The sequence below is a fragment of the Ascaphus truei genome, unplaced genomic scaffold (genome assembly GCF_040206685.1).
Source record: "Ascaphus truei isolate aAscTru1 unplaced genomic scaffold, aAscTru1.hap1 HAP1_SCAFFOLD_331, whole genome shotgun sequence".
In the NCBI taxonomy this organism is placed as follows: Eukaryota; Metazoa; Chordata; class Amphibia; order Anura; family Ascaphidae; genus Ascaphus; species Ascaphus truei.
Window position 1 is genome coordinate 277,548 of NW_027456301.1, and position 16,900 is coordinate 294,447.

The 16,900-nt window shown below is 47.9% G+C and overlaps 1 protein-coding gene across 1 annotated transcript in view; it reads right to left on the reverse strand.

Moving 5' to 3' along the window:
* The window catches only part of SAMD11 (sterile alpha motif domain containing 11), a 168,802-nt gene that overhangs the window by 90,613 nt on the left and 61,289 nt on the right, over positions 1-16,900 (reverse strand). The window contains exon 4 of the mRNA XM_075583516.1: positions 11,758-11,808. Coding sequence (XP_075439631.1) covers positions 11,758-11,808 — 51 coding nt within the window. The remainder of the gene's footprint in view (positions 1-11,757; positions 11,809-16,900) is intronic.

Sequence of the window (16,900 nt, forward strand, 5' to 3'; positions counted from 1 at the left end):
TGTGTATCGGTGTGTGTGTGTGTGCGTGCATGTGTGTGTATATATATATATATATTAATGATTGTGCACGCATGCGCATATTTCAGTGTGGTGTCTTTCTGTGTTTGTGCGTGTGCATGTGTGTATACCAGTGTGTCTGTGTGTCTGTGTGTGCGCACACACACTGATATACACAGACACGTGCACACACACAAATATATATATATAATCACAGCGTCCGTGAATTTGTGCAGTGGTGTTTCATAACATTAGAAGCGGACATTAGGGATGATCGTCTATAGGGGGCACAAGTCACCATTAACATCTTTGCTTTTCTAAGGGTTCAACGATGCCAAACTAAACATTGGTCCTCTCTGCCTCACTTACAGCACTGGGCTAATCCCTGTGCAATCACATCAGCACATGTATTAAACATCTCCGGCTGCCTTCCAGGGGACCTTTTTGTCTGGTATAAAGGACGCAGCATTCGCCACTTCTGGAGCCAGGAGACTTTGGTAAATAGCCCTTCTAGGTGCTTAAAAAGGACCGAGACTGTGGTATATAGGAACAGCACATTTGAATGTAATTAAATACGGAGTGATATTATTATTATATATTGGATTTTTTAAAATTATATCTCACTTGCGGATCACATGAGCCAGTCAGTGGCTTGATTCCAACTGGAGGTGACCTCAGTATGTTAAGGAGTAATTGCTGTTCTCATCTGAATTAATGGACGCGACGTAGCGAGAATCCTTGCGGAGACGCACATCAACATTTTAAAGAGGCATCAGTGTAGCCCTATCAGCCCGAGCACCCCTTCACTGCCAGAGAGGCCTGCAACGCAATGCAAAGGGTCGTCAAAAACGGTCTATGACATGAACGTCCATTTGTGGGGGGGAATGGTGTATTGGGAGGGGGTATTTCTTGAGTCACACTTTGGGAACAGTTATTTGATTTACAGTCATGGCCCTATGGGGATCATCCAATATACAACGTAGGGTTGCCAGGTGTCCAGCATTGAACCGGACTCTCCTGTATTTGGACACTCTGTCCATTAAAACATTAGAGGTAATATTGGACATGTATGTATATACCGGTATTACCTCTCTGGGCGTGTATGTGTATACTGGTATTACCTCTCTGGGCGTGTATGTGCAGTAGTCGACAAATCACCAAAAAATCTACTCGCCGAACAAAAAAATCTACTCGCCACCTAGTACCACACGTGTGCTGCTTGGGCCAATAGGAGCTCGCCACGATGTTAAATCCACTTGCCCGGGGCGAGCAAATGTATAGGTTTGTCGAACACTGTGTATATGTATACCGGTATTACCTCTCTGGGCGTGTATGTGTATACCGGTATTACCTCTCTAGGTGTGTATGTATATACCGGTATTACCTCTCTGGGCGTGTATGTGTATACCGGTATTACCTCTCTGGGCGTGTATGTATATACCGGTATTACCTCTCTGGGCGTGTATGTGTATACCGGTATTACCTCTCTGGGCGTGTATGTGTATACCGGTATTACCTCTCTGGGCGTGTATGTGTATACCGGTATTACCTCTCTGGGCGTGTATGTGTATACCGGTATTACCTCTCTGGGCGTGTATGTGTATACCGGTATTACCTCTCTGGGCGTGTATGTGTATACCGGTATTACTTCTCTGGGCGTGTATGTGTATACCGGTATTACTTCTCTGGGCGTGTATGTGTATACCGGTATTACCTCTCTGGACATAGTGACCTGACCGGCTTGGGAGGCCGCGGGATTTACCGGAGCACGGAGAGAGAGCAGGGCTGTTGCTAGGGAGCTGGGCAGCTTCCTCCATCCTGATTAGCTGCTGCTGAGTAATGCAGCCAATCAGGAGCAGGTGTCAGGAGCCTGGGGGTGGGGCCAAGGCGAGAAGAAAACAGCATGGAGCAGAAAGAGGCGAGTGGGGCGTGCGTGTGTGTACCTCGAGCACATCACAACCTTTCACCTTTGTGTCCAGTATTTTTGGAGACACCTCCTGGCACCCCTGAGCTTCCGATCGCAACTCCCTGTGAAATTGAATGGGTGGGGGGGGGGGGGGGGAGGGGGGAAGGGAGGGGTTGGCTTCGAAGTATACCCCCTTAAAAACTCACATTGGCAAAAGGCAGTGAACAACACTCACAAAAAGGTACTAAAAAAGGTTGAATTGCTCTGCACTGTCCTGCAGCCTCTTAGTGCAGCAGGTATACTGCCATGGGTGCTATATACCAATACTGAAATGGTTCAGGCAAAGCAACGCTGGGCATGGAAACAGCGCTCACATCGAACTGCCAACGTTGGCTTTTATTTAAGTGATCGGCTTTTCCATCCCTGAGAAAAGTCCACAACTGGGACCCGAAAAACGCCAATCCCTGCAAATCCAAATCGACATTGGAAGTCCGTGCGAGTCTGGTTTCCCTGATCAACGGCACGGTCCCTTCTGGCAGGGAAGGGGTTACAGAGCAGGCTATAAAAGTCCCAGGTTTATTAAAAAAAAAACAACAAAAAAACACACACACACACTTCCCCCTACATAAAATATGAGCGGAGGAGACATATAAATAAAGAGTAAAAGCCCTTTCAGCCGCTCTCCAGCCTCTAACGAGCTCCCAGCAGCTGCAGGGATTATACTGAGCCGCACAGATCAATAAGGAAACCAATCACCCTGACCCTGCAGCCTCCCACCTCCGAAAATAAAATCCGATAAGTAGCGCCGGGGGGGCGGGCGCTCCGACAGCTCAGGGAGGAAGCGCGAGAGGCTGATTATCCCCAAGAGCGCGCACAAGGAGCTGAATATCCCTGCGAGCAGGCGTTTCGGTGTTATTATCCCTGTGAGCACGCATTGGAGGGTTATTATCCTTGTGAGCATTCACGCGAGTGTCATTATCCCCGAGTGTGCGCATGGGTCATTATTAATAGGAGTGCATGCGAGTGTCATTATTCTTAGGAGTGCACACTGGCAGGGATAATGGCACGCACTCACACACTCGGGTGCACACTCACAGATAATGACACTTGCATGCACTCTCATGCGCACGCTAACAGGGATAATGTCCCTCACGTGCACACTTACAGTGATAAGGACACCTGCACACTTGCAGGGACAGTGACACTCACAGGGATAATGGCACTCACTGTGTCACTGTCCCTGCAACTGTGCAGGTGTCCTTATCACTGTAAGTGTGCACGTGAAGGACATTATCCCTGTGAGTGTGGGTATGTGTGAATGCCAGTGTCATTATCTGCGAGTGTGCATCTGAGTGTCAGTGTGTGAGTGCACGTGTCATTATCCCTGCGCATTAGTGTTATTATCCTTTGTGTGCATGTGCGTGTCATTATTCCTGTGTGTGCAATGTTCATGTGTCATTATCCCTGTGAGTGTGTGTGTGTGTGTGTGTCATTATCCCTGTGAGTGTGCATGTGAGTGTCGTTATCTCATGAGTGTGCATGTGAGTGTGCATCGTTATCCCAGTGTGCATGTACATGTGCATGTCATTATTCCTGTGTGTGTGCATGGGAGTGTCGTTATCTCCTGAGTGTGCATGTAAGTGTCACTATCCCTGTGAGTGTGCATGGGAGTGTCGTTATCTCCTGAGTGTGCATGTAAGTGTCATTATCCCTGTGAGTGTGCATGTGAGTGTCGTTATCCCATGAGTGTGCCTGTGAGTATGCATGTCATTATCCCTGTGAGTGTGCACGTGAGTGTCGTTATCCCATGAGTGTGCCTGTGAGTATGCATGTCATTATCCCTGTGAGTGTGCATGTGAGTGTCGTTATCCCATGAGTGTGCCTGTGAGTATGCATGTCATTATCCCTGTGAGTGTGCATGTGAGTGTGCATGTGAGGGGGCATGTGAGTGTCATTCTTTATACATAAATAACAAATAAGTGTTAGGGGTCGGGAAACATGTAAACATACCCACTACCATCATACAATGCTAACATCAAAGCTTAGATTTCCCTCTCACCACCACAAACAGGAAACATTGCAGTCTTACCGTACCGAATATCTTGGAGTTCAAATGAAAGCACTAAGCAGCCATGTAACACCCGGTGACATACTCTGCAGCCATGTAACACCCGGTGACACACTCTGCAGCCATGTAACACCCGGTGACACACTCTGCAGCCATGTAACACCCGGTGACATACTCTGCAGCCATGTAACACCCGGTGACACACTCTGCAGCCATGTAACACCCGGTGACACACTCTGCAGCCATGTAACACCCGGTGACATACTCTGCAGCCATGTAACACCCGGTGACACACTCTGCAGCCATGTAACACCCGGTGACACACTCTGCAGCCATGTAACACCCGGTGACACACTCTGCAGCCATGTAACACCCGGTGACACACTCTGCAGCCATGTAACACCCGGTGACACACTCTGCAGCCATGTAACACCGGTGACACACTCTGCAGCCATGTAACACCCGGTGACACACTCTGCAGCCATGTAACACCCGGTGACACACTCTGCAGCCATGTAACACCCGGTGACACACTCTGCAGCCATGTAACACCCGGTGACACACTCTGCAGCCATGTAACACCCGGTGACACACTCTGCAGCCATGTAACACCCGGTGACACACTCTGCAGCCATGTAACACCCGGTGACACCCTCTGCAGCCATGTAACACCCGGTGACATACTCTGCAGCCATGTAACACCCGGTGACACACTCTGCAGCCATGTAACACCCGGTGACATACTCTGCAGCCATGTAACACCCGGTGACACACTCTGCAGCCATGTAACACCCGGTGACACACTCTGCAGCCATGTAACACCCGGTGACACACTCTGCAGCCATGTAACACCCGGTGACACACTCTGCAGCCATGTAACACCCGGTGACACACTCTGCAGCCATGTAACACCCGGTGACACACTCTGCAGCCATGTAACACCCGGTGACACACTCTGCAGCCATGTAACACCCGGTGACATACTCTGCAGCCATGTAACACCCGGTGACACACTCTGCAGCCATGTAACACCCGGTGACATACTCTGCAGCCATGTAACACCCGGTGACATACTCTGCAGCCATGTAACACCCGGTGACATACTCTGCAGCCATGTAACACCCGGTAACACACTCTGCAGCCATGTAACACCCGGTGACATACTCTGCAGCCATGTAACACCCGGTGACACACTCTGCAGCCATGTAACACCCGGTGACATACTCTGCAGCCATGTAACACCCGGTGACACACTCTGCAGCCATGTAACACCCGGTGACACACTCTGCAGCCATGTAACACCCGGTGACACACTCTGCAGCCATGTAACACCCGGTGACACACTCTGCAGCCATGTAACACCCGGTGACATACTCTGCAGCCATGTAACACCCGGTGACACACTCTGCAGCCATGTAACACCCGGTGACACACTCTGCAGCCATGTAACACCCGGTGACACACTCTGCAGCCATGTAACACCCGGTGACACACTCTGCAGCCATGTAACACCCGGTGACACACTCTGCAGCCATGTAACACCCGGTGACATACTCTGCAGCCATGTAACACCCGGTGACACACTCTGCAGCCATGTAACACCCGGTGACACACTCTGCAGCCATGTAACACCCGGTGACACACTCTGCAGCCATGTAACACCCGGTGACACACTCTGCAGCCAAGTAACACCCGGTGACACACTCTGCAGCCATGTAACACCCGGTGACACACTCTGCAGCCATGTAACACCCGGTGACACACTCTGCAGCCATGTAACACCCGGTGACATACTCTGCAGCCATGTAACACCCGGTGACATACTCTGCAGCCATGTAACACCCGGTGACATACTCTGCAGCCATGTAACACCCGGTGACATACTCTGCAGCCATGTAACACCCGGTGACACCCTCTGCAGCCATGTAACACCCGGTGACATACTCTGCAGCCATGTAACACCCGGTGACATACTCTGCAGCCATGTAACACCCGGTGACACCCTCTGCAGCCATGTAACACCCGGTGACATACTCTGCAGCCATGTAACACCCGGTGACATACTCTGCAGCCATGTAACACCCGGTGACACACTCTGCAGCCATGTAACACCCGGTGACACACTCTGCAGCCATGTAACACCCGGTGACACACTCTGCAGCCATGTAACACCCGGTGACACACTCTGCAGCCATGTAACACCCGGTGACACACTCTGCAGCCATGTAACACCGGTGACACACTCTGCAGCCATGTAACACCCGGTGACACACTCTGCAGCCATGTAACACCCGGTGACACACTCTGCAGCCATGTAACACCCGGTGACATACTCTGCAGCCATGTAACACCCGGTGACACACTCTGCTGCCATGTAACACCCGGTGACACACTCTGCAGCCATGTAACACCCGGTGACACACTCTGCAGCCATGTAACACCGGTGACACACTCTGCAGCCATGTAACACCCGGTGACACACTCTGCAGCCATGTAACACCCGGTGACATACTCTGCAGCCATGTAACACCCGGTGACATACTCTGCAGCCATGTAACACCCGGTGACACACTCTGCAGCCATGTAACACCCGGTGACACACTCTGCAGCCATGTAACACCCGGTGACATACTCTGCAGCCATGTAACACCCGGTGACACACTCTGCAGCCATGTAACACCCGGTGACACACTCTGCAGCCATGTAACACCCGGTGACACACTCTGCAGCCATGTAACACCCGGTGACACACTCTGCAGCCATGTAACACCCGGTGACACACTCTGCAGCCATGTAACACCCGGTGACACCCTCTGCAGCCATGTAACACCCGGTGACATACTCTGCAGCCATGTAACACCCGGTGACACACTCTGCAGCCATGTAACACCCGGTGACACACTCTGCAGCCAAGTAACACCCGGTGATATACTCTGCAGCCATGTAACACCCGGTGACACACTCTGCAGCCATGTAACACCCGGTGACATACTCTGCAGCCATGTAACACCCGGTGACACCCTCTGCAGCCATGTAACACCCGGTGACATACTCTGCAGCCATGTAACACCCGGTGACACACTCTGCAGCCATGTAACACCCGGTGACACACTCTGCAGCCATGTAACACCCGGTGACACACTCTGCAGCCATGTAACACCCGGTGACATACTCTGCAGCCATGTAACACCCGGTGACATACTCTGCAGCCATGTAACACCCGGTGACACACTCTGCAGCCATGTAACACCCGGTGACACACTCTGCAGCCATGTAACACCCGGTGACACACTCTGCAGAAATGTAACACCCGGTGACACACTCTGCAGCCATGTAACACCCGGTGACACACTCTGCAGCCATGTAACACCCGGTGACACACTCTGCAGCCATGTAACACCCGGTGACACACTCTGCAGCCATGTAACACCCGGTGACACACTCTGCAGCCATGTAACACCCGGTGACACACTCTGCAGCCATGTAACACCCGGTGACACACTCTGCAGCCATGTAACACCCGGTGACACACTCTGCAGCCATGTAACACCCGGTGACACACTCTGCAGCCATGTAACACCCGGTGACATACTCTGCAGCCATGTAACACCCGGTGACACACTCTGCAGCCATGTAACACCCGGTGACACACTCTGCAGCCATGTAACACCCGGTGACACACTCTGCAGCCATGTAACACCCGGTGACACACTCTGCAGCCATGTAACACCCGGTGACACACTCTGCAGCCATGTAACACCCGGTGACACACTCTGCAGCCATGTAACACCCGGTGACACCCTCTGCAGCCATGTAACACCCGGTGACACACTCTGCAGCCATGTAACACCCGGTGACACACTCTGCAGCCATGTAACACCCGGTGACACACTCTGCAGCCATGTAACACCCGGTGACACACTCTGCAGCCATGTAACACCCGGTGACACACTCTGCAGCCATGTAACACCCGGTGACATACTCTGCAGCCATATAACACCCGGTGACACACTCTGCAGCCATGTAACACCCGGTGACACACTCTGCAGCCATGTAACACCCGGTGACATACTCTGCAGCCATGTAACACCCGGTGACATACTCTGCAGCCATGTAACACCCGGTGACACACTCTGCAGCCATGTAACACCCGGTGACACACTCTGCAGCCATGTAACACCCGGTGACACACTCTGCAGCCATGTAACACCCGGTGACATACTCTGCAGTCATGTAACACCCGGTGACACACTCTGCAGCCATGTAACACCCGGTGACACACTCTGCAGCCATGTAACACCCGGTGACATACTCTGCAGCCATGTAACACCCGGTGACATACTCTGCAGCCATGTAACACCCGGTGACATACTCTGAAGCCATGTAACACCCGGTGACATACTCTGCAGCCATGTAACACCCGGTGACATACTCTGCAGCCATGTAACACCCGGTGACACACTCTGCAGCCAAGTAACACCCGGTGACACACTCTGCAGCCATGTAACACCCGGTGACATACTCTGCAGCACGGGTTTGCTTAGTAGCCTTCTTAGACATAAGTGGTGCTACTCTATAATGCACCTGAAGGCTCGTTCACCTGAATGGGCTGTAAGGTGTCTCATTGTGTAGCACCACTTAGTATGTGTGGCCCACTGGGCATCAACATATCTCCAAAAAATACACGAGCCGACATTACTTGTGTATAAGAACAAACAGGAGAAATGTCCAATTGTAATACTGACTAAGCGAGCCAATGATTGGAAACGGCATTAACTACTACTGTGCTTAGTGAATAAGCCCCTAGGTGGGACTGCACTGTCAAATCAAACCGTCCCCTATTAATCACAGGCAGAGGGCACAAGCACATGCTTTCCCTGTGCATAGGGAGCTCTCTGTCTCTGTCGCTCCATTGCCCCTGTGTAGGGTGATCAGAGACGGCGATACCCCTGGAGGAGCGCTGCTAAGACGCAGCAATCTGAGTCAGCAGAGGCTGATGGGATCTATGTTGTGGATATGACAGCCGAGGGAGGGGGCAGAGCTGACACTTGTCCTCATACACGGCCAGTGAAAGCTCCGTAAGCCCCTTTGGTCAGTACAGTACTAGCTGGGCCGCTGCCGGACAGCATTACCCCCCCTGCAAGGCTAAGTAGGGTCAGATTAGGGTCAGGCATTACCGAAAGGCACCTAACGAAAGGCGCAGCATTGAACCCCTTCAGCAGTCAGGGTAATAAGGGCGAGATCCTTTATACAAAGGGGGCAACTCTTGCTATTCCCATTTTCCCGTGGCGTTTTCTACATGTCTAATGTTGCCTCTATGAGTGTAACTCGCATGGTTTTAGTATCTTGGGTGCTACAAAATAATGCAGGCTGTTAGATAAAAATGTATCTCAATGACATGATGTCAGGAAGCCCTGTAAGGACACGTATCCCATGCGGTGTTTCATGGCCATGAGCAGAAGGCCTCACTGGCACTGAAAGGACTAGCAGGCTGCAGCATATCCTATATCTTAACCCCTTCACTGCTAAAGGGGCCAGGCCCACCTGGCAACAGAAGGGTTCCATGTTTTTAGGGTGGTTTGGGTGTAACGGCTCGGAGATGAGGCCCCCACAATCCCCCATTACCTCCCTACGTCAAGTCATTGATCCCTTGGTGGCCTCGGACAATGCTCGACACCTGCAGCTCCACTCTGGCTGCCCTGTGACAGTGAGTGATAACGCAGGCTTATCCCAGACATCCACACCATGGCAAAGCACGGACTATTCTCAGGCAGGGACAATGCATGCACACCTCCAAGTAACACATTTGCACAAACATGTACGTACACACACACACATATATATATACATACATACATATACACATATATATACACATATATAGGGAACCATGTTAAAAATGGTTTTTGAAGCAAAAAGTGGCACTGTGTGCTCATTTGCATGTCATTTCCCAGAATCCCTTGCTGCAGTGGAAGTGCTGTATGCTGGGTGATAATGGGGAAAGGCGGGGTTGCAGACCTGCCTAAGACATGCAGATGAGCATACAGTTGTATTTGTATATATATATATATATATATATATATATATATATATATATATATATATATATATATATATATATATATATATATATATATATATATATATATATATATATATATACATATACATATACATATACATACATACATACATATACATAGCTCGTAAGGGATGATGTATCACCATAAAGGAAGTGCGAATAGAAGTTTCTTTGACACATTGTTCTATTTTATGTTTGCGTGACATATTAGGAAAGAGTTTCCTACAGTATATGCCAGGAGTGCTCAACTCCTGTCCTCAAACCCACCCCCGCCCCCCAACAGGTCAGGTTATAATGATATCCCAGCTTCAACAAATGTTGCTCAATCAGCGGGATTGAGCCCCCTGTGCTGAAGCAGGGATATCATTAAAACCTGACCTGTTGGTGCAAATTGTTAGCCGGGAAAGTTTACGTCACAATTGCAAGACGGTGCGCAGGGCGCGAAAACCAGGGCAGCCATCTTGATGCAGAGTGACGCAAAGATGAAAATGGTGCGACGAGCCTACATTTTGCCCCCCGTTTGTACTGCTGCCGCTCTGCGATAGGCATTAATCTCAGCGGTTTCAGTGCCTGAGCAGCCTGCGTGGGCTCACAATGCAATGCGTCTCTACTAAGAGCTGAAGGGCTACTCGCACACGTCTGGAAACACAAAGGGACAGGCGTTTTATTGTAGTCCTGTTCTGTTTTTCTACAGCGATGCACAGCCTGTGAGGCCCCGTTACACTCACATGCCACTGACCAAAAGATTAACCCTTTCTTTTGCTGGTAGATAAACCTGCCATGGACTACGACCAGCAAACTAGTTAAGGGTAACCTACCGCTTGTGTTCAAAGGGTGCCTCACAGAATACATCACGAGGAGCTCGGTAGCTGGGCAGTAATGCTATTGCTTCCTGGAATCCCATTCCCTTCACCCTTTCTTGATTCACACAAGAGGTGGGCAGAATTGAATGGGGTAAAAGTGGCTTCCACAATGGGGGTTTCTCATATAAATGGGGGGATGTATGCTGCAGGCGGGCTGCCCTATTAGGTAACCCTACATGCTATACTGCAGCATCACCAAGCATACAGTATCTTTAAAACAATCAATAGCGTGTGTGTGTGTGTGTGTGCGCATAACATATATATACATATATACATATATACATATATATATATAAATATATATATATCACACAACAATGAAATAGGGTGCCAATACCTACACGAGGAGCATATATAGTAGTATATGAACAGGGGTTCATACAGATGTTAGTAGTTTTAGGAAAAGGCAGAAAAAAGTCCTAAATTGCCCAAAGCAAGGTAGGTAATAAAAAAAAGTCTATAGTACATGGTCCAGCCTTCGTGGGGTAATAATTCCAAGAAACAGTTCAAGTCAGCTTCAAGAATGTTTTTAGAAGGGTGGGGTCTGTTGAGATAGAGATAGATAGATAGATAGATAGATAGATAGATAGATAGATAGATAGATAGATAGACTCATTTGTAAATAATAAGGTGTGACATCTCAGCGGGACATGTATACAATAGCAATATAGCATCCACATGCAGTTAGGGCAAGGCAATACAATACTGCACTATACGTGCCAATTAACCTTTTCCTACTGGTCACAAGGCTTTCCATCAGTGAAAAATGATATATCTGACATGACATGGATGTTAAACTATAATCCTACCATACATAGAGGGAAATAAATAAAACTGGTACCTGCAGGAGGTCTCTTGGAAGGAGATGTTTAAGTCCCAGTGCGCCCGTATCCTGTTGATAAATAAACAGAACAATCAGTTCACACATACTCATGGCACATACGTTGCACAGCCCAGAGCCCAGAAGAATAACATACAGACGAGACCGCAGGCTCTCCCTGCCTCTGTCCCCATACACTGGCATATACCTAGTCTTGCATTGTATTGCTCAGCTGGCCCATAATACAAAGCACCCAAGTAATTGAACCAAAGTCCCAACTATTTGATGCCCTGGGATTCATCCTTTGGGGAGGTTATGGGTTTCATATCCCTAATCCCCCCCCCCCCCTCCACCTCCACCTCTCCCCTCACCCCCCTGAAAGAGACAGGTTTTCCACGTGGAGCTTATTATCCAAAGGCAACCAAACTCATCTAGTGCCTCAAATACCATCAAAGCCCCTTAAATAGTTCAATTTTTGCCTTTATAGAATAGCAGATGTAGCCATATAGGTATTTGGCTGAGAACCCCTCTCCGTGACGGCACAGAAGGATTCTTCCACCACCCAGACGTTTCAACAAGAAAACACCATCTGCCATTCTAAATATCATCTTTATATTTCACACCAACCCTTCTGCTGAGAGACACCTGCAATGCAGGCTCCTGTAGCTTGTCCCTCTGGCAGTGATGTGGTTAAAATGTATAATAGCCCCCCCCCCCCCCACCCCCAGGGTGCAACAAGACATTCTGGGAATACCTCAGCAGTGAAAGGGTTAATATGTTGCCAATGCTTCTGAGCGCAGCTAACACAATGGACATTTAAAAATCATTAAATTAAGAAATCGCATATATATATATATATATATATATATATATATATATATATATATATATATATATATATATATATATATATATATATATATATATATATATATATATATATATATATATATATATATATATATATATATACTGAGCATTAACCACCCTCTGCTTCTTCTTAACAGCCCCCGGAGCAAGAAGTCGACTCTGAGTGTGAGTAAGAACATGTTACGAGACTGTCAGTACTCTGTGTGTAAGATATTTAGGATCTCTATGTGCATTGTGCACTCTCTGATGAGAACTATAACTGGCATGTTTATTACTGGCTGCAAGTATCTAAGAGAAAACTACAAATTCATGCTAATACAAATAATACCTAAAATGGACCGGTAGATCACCCAGGGTGTCCCAAGTAGATCCACAGGACAGAAGAGGTACATAAGAATAAGTTATGTTCAACCGCCAAGACTCATGCAATACCTCATGGTAGCGCAACCCTTGTGGTGCCTGATAGCACAAGAACAAAAAACAAAACAAAACATGGCTACAAGAGGCAGGGCAAGTAGAGATGGGGCCACGGCTGCAGTTTGAGGCTCCGCAGCAGTGACATGTAGTTTTCAGGAACTCACATTATTTGCCCGAGTCTTGGACAGGGAAAAACTAGTCTGTAATCCCCATGATGTAAGTGTTCCCCCTTCTGTTCTCCCCTGAGCAGCACTGCTTGCATTATGTAATACATAGAGCTGCTATTGTTAACCAGCTACTAAGAAATCGAAATAACACTATCCCTTTCTCCTACTCATTTTGGATGAAGCTATAACACACACACACACACACACACACACACACACACACACACACACACACACACACACACACACACACACACACACACACACACACACACACACACACATTCCTTTTCTGATACTCTAAGCCAGGGTCCAGTCCTCAAGGGCGTCGAACAGGTCAGGTTTTCATGATATCGCCGCTTCTTCAACTGAGCCTCTCATTGAGCCACCTGTGCTGAAGCAGCGACTAATTGAGCCACCTGCGCTGAAACAGGAATATCCTGAAAACCTGACCTGTTGTGGCCCTTGAGGATCGGAGTTTGCCGCCCCTGTCCTAAGTAAGTTTCCAATCGGCTTCCTCCTCTCCGGGAGACCTGTGCCCACGGTAGGAAGACATAACAAGGCACCCAGCAGCGGCAAGGTTAAAAGGAACCGTTAAAGCGAGCTACGGCTCCTGCTCTTGGTTTGTGTGTGTGTCATGTGTCTGGTTTACAGGCCTTTCTTTGGGGAAACCAGCCAAGCGTGGCGAGGGCTGAATGTTAAAAGGAATGAACAGCCAGACCCTCTGCGATACCTTAACGAGAGACAGTCAGGCAGAGCGCAGAAGGGACTATGAGGAGGTAAGGATTAGAAGAGGAGTTTTTGAAGCACAGGACGTGTGTGTGCATGCGAATGTGCACACGCGTGTGTGCGTGTGTGCGTGTGGGGGGGGGGTTGTGAGAAGAGATGGACCACGGTTATTATTATTTCCACATCTCACATGTTTGCGAAGCAGTCTTTTACCTTGATGCGTCTTCCAGCGCTGGAAGGCCATTATAACCCATTCAAGTAATTGGTTGTAAGCGGTTTTCTAGCGCTGGAAGGCGTGTTACGGCAGCAGACTGCTTAGTATACATGGGCCTATCTGTGCATCCGCCCTCCTCCTATAGCCACCCTAACTCGCATTGCTACCTTGACACACTGATGCTTAGAGATCTCCATTCATGAACTTCCTCAGTTCTATATACCTTTAAATCTATTCCGCTTATCAAAGCAACAGTGTGTGATTTCCGCACACAGTAGGCTACGAACGGTGTCTCTTAAGAAGTATTTGTAGATGTACATGAAGCATTTTTTTCTCTTGTCGCCGCGTGAAACTTTTTACATTGGGCTCAGGTTTGTCAGCCAGGAAGGGTTGAACACTCACTCGAGACAGAATTTGACTTGTGGTGAAAAGTGGAAAAGAACAGCAGCCCTACACTCAAAACCAGATAATAGCCTTTCTGCTACTCATCCCCCAAGTTTTCCCATTTCCTCAAATCCCAAGCAAAGCGAGCGATTTACAAAATAACTTGATATGCTGGCGCTGGGGGATGCATGTTGAAAATGCCTCTCTGATCTTCGATTTCCGTAAAGAAAACATCTTACATTCAGACAAGTACTGTACTAAGGGTTGACGTGCCATGGTTCATACAGTACAGGCGGTCCTCGGTTATCCAGCGGAATCCGTTCTGGAAGTAGCGTTGGATAGTGACACCGCTGTAAAGCGAGTCCCATGTTAATCAGTGGCGGTGAGCGTTGGGTAACGCATTCAGGCGTCGAAAAACGGCCCATAGGGTTACATTGTAAAGTGTTGGATATGCCATTCGTTGTAAAGTGAAACGTTGGATAACGAGGGACTACCTGTATGTGCTAAAGCAGAAGGAGCCTGTAACACGGCTGAACAGGGGTATTTAAAAAATTAAATCTCACGTATAAAAACAAGACAAAAATCACTGTGCGTTACCCCACCTGCCCCCGCCCCAAACTAATCACTGCAAATATTTATCTTTAATTAGTTTTACTGCTTAATAATGACAGGATTACAATACAAATTTCAAATCGCGAGTAAAAAAAATAAATATAAACCAGGTAAAAAAAAAAAAAATTCTTAGTAGAACCAGGTTTTGATGTTGATTTTTTTTTTTTTTTACCGATAAATGGTAACCCAACTCTTGGAGGGCACTTGGAATAAGAAATCCCCTGGAGAAGGAGAGGTGGATGTGATGAAAATAAAATTGCATTGCGGCAGGCTCCGTCAGTTTCCATCTATCAATTTCCTCACATTGGAAAGCTTTGTGGAGCTGGGAACCGGCCGAGCTATATATAGAGACGGTCCCTGGTACATTCTGTGCTCGCCCCGTTTGTGGGGAGAAGCACGAGCTCCCTTTTCTGAGCACAAAGCAATGCAACCTTGTAAACAGCCCTGAGTGGGATAATGGGTTTTTATGCTGTGGAGAGATAGATTTACATGCAAGGCTTTAGGTTCCGGTCCTCATAATAAACCCCCCCCCCCCCCAGGGAGGAAACAAAAATCCTCACCCCACTTCTCATTCTCCGAATTATATTGTAGAAAGCCTGCTGCCTGCTCTGAACGCTGATGCAGGGAAGGGGCTTCAGCTTAGGCCTGGGTGTGGCCGCTGGATGCAGTGAGATACACGCGCACATCTTGCAGGAATTGCGCCACGCTGCAAAACTGCCGCCCATTAACGCCTAATGACGTATGCAGATACCGTGAATTCCTAACTCAAAGAGCTTATTATCTCATCACGAGGAGATAAAGTCACTTGTCTGCAGTGATTAAGAGACGGTTTTGGGCCTCCGACATAGAAGAGAAAACCCAACATTGCTTGTCTAGTGGAAATAACGTTACAGGCCACTTTCTTCAGGCGGCATACAGTACTTCTCTGAATGGTAATTGTTTGTATTGTACATAGCACAGCCAGTGTAAAAGGCATACTCAACACAGCACTAACGGCAAAAACAATACCGCTCTGTGCTAACAACTAATTGTTAGTACGGAATCGCACACAGAATGTAATCAAGGCCATATTAATCTGGCATTGAGCTTAAATTCGTCAGTCCCACTTAGGAGGCGTCAAGGCCATTTCCTCTTACCTTTGTTTTGCTACCGCATGGAACAGAGCTGGATTCCAGGAGAGCCGGAGAATGCAGAAGGCCTGTGCTGCCCACCAGGGATGTAACTAGGCTAGCACCGTCTTACTGTATGCACGAGTCCGCAGAGCACAACTGCTCCTGTTTCCAAACCCAGAGCACTGCTGCTTTTTTATTTGAACTTTAATTTCCTTTCTAGAGGGTAGGGGGAGTGTTTGTTTATATATATATATATATATATATATATATATATATATATATATATATACAGTGTTCGACAAACCTATACATTTGCTCGCCCCGGGCGAGTGGATTTAACCCCCGGGCGAGTAAATATTGGCCCAAGCAGCACACGTTTGGTACTAGGTGGCGAGTAGATTTTTTGGTGATTTGTCAACCACTGTATATATATATATAGATATAGATATAGATATATATATATAGATATATATATATATATATATATATATAGATATAGATATAGATATAGATAGATTAAATAATTTATACAACTTTCTAACACAAGTTCCAAAAGAACTTAGCCGCAATGTTTAACACAGTAGGCTGAGAATTTGTTGTAAGCAGGCAGAGCAACTACTGGTTTTGGAAGGCCCACTGGTTCTCTGTAGCAGTCAGAG